Genomic DNA, 454 nt, shown 5'->3' with positions numbered 1-454 from the left:
TAATAAATGTGACTCCACTTTGTGTTTTTTATTATTAAGTTCTAGAAAGCTCAATCAAAAATTTACTGAGACATTGCATTTGTTTGATTCCTTTCAATGAATATTTAACTTGCAAAGAACCTATGACCTTTAATATTAAAATTAATTTTTAACTTCCATGCCTAAAGTTCCTCTCAACTCTGCTCAGTGGACACTCAGACCACCTGCAGACCCCGCGAGGAGTCATGGTCATGGCTTCCCGGCGCTGTGTGCTGGCAGTCCTGCTGCTGCAGCTCTGCTGCTCTGGTGGGTTCGGCGGGAAGGTCCTCGTGTGGCCCTGTGACATGAGCCACTGGCTCAACACCAAGTGCATCCTGGAGGAGCTCACCAGGAGGGGCCATGAAGTGACGGTGCTGACCCAGCCCCAGACCACTCTCCTTGATTACCAGGCACCTTCTCCACTAAAATTTGAGGT

General features: G+C 47.4%; 1 protein-coding gene across 1 annotated transcript in view; it reads left to right on the top strand.

Moving 5' to 3' along the window:
* Positions 1-209: 209 nt before the first annotated feature.
* Positions 210-454, top strand: part of LOC100960455 (UDP-glucuronosyltransferase 2A3-like) — a 9,188-nt gene continuing 8,943 nt past the window's right edge. The window contains exon 1 of the mRNA XM_012814024.2: positions 210-452. Coding sequence (XP_012669478.2) covers positions 225-452 — 228 coding nt within the window. The 5' untranslated portion in view covers positions 210-224. The remainder of the gene's footprint in view (positions 453-454) is intronic.

The sequence above is a fragment of the Otolemur garnettii genome, unplaced genomic scaffold, assembly GCF_000181295.1.
Source record: "Otolemur garnettii isolate 467f Iridium unplaced genomic scaffold, OtoGar3 scaffold00568, whole genome shotgun sequence".
NCBI lineage: Eukaryota > Metazoa > Chordata > Mammalia > Primates > Galagidae > Otolemur > Otolemur garnettii.
The sequence above is the reverse complement of the archived record's forward strand: the minus strand, read 5'-3'. Positions and strand labels throughout refer to the sequence as shown.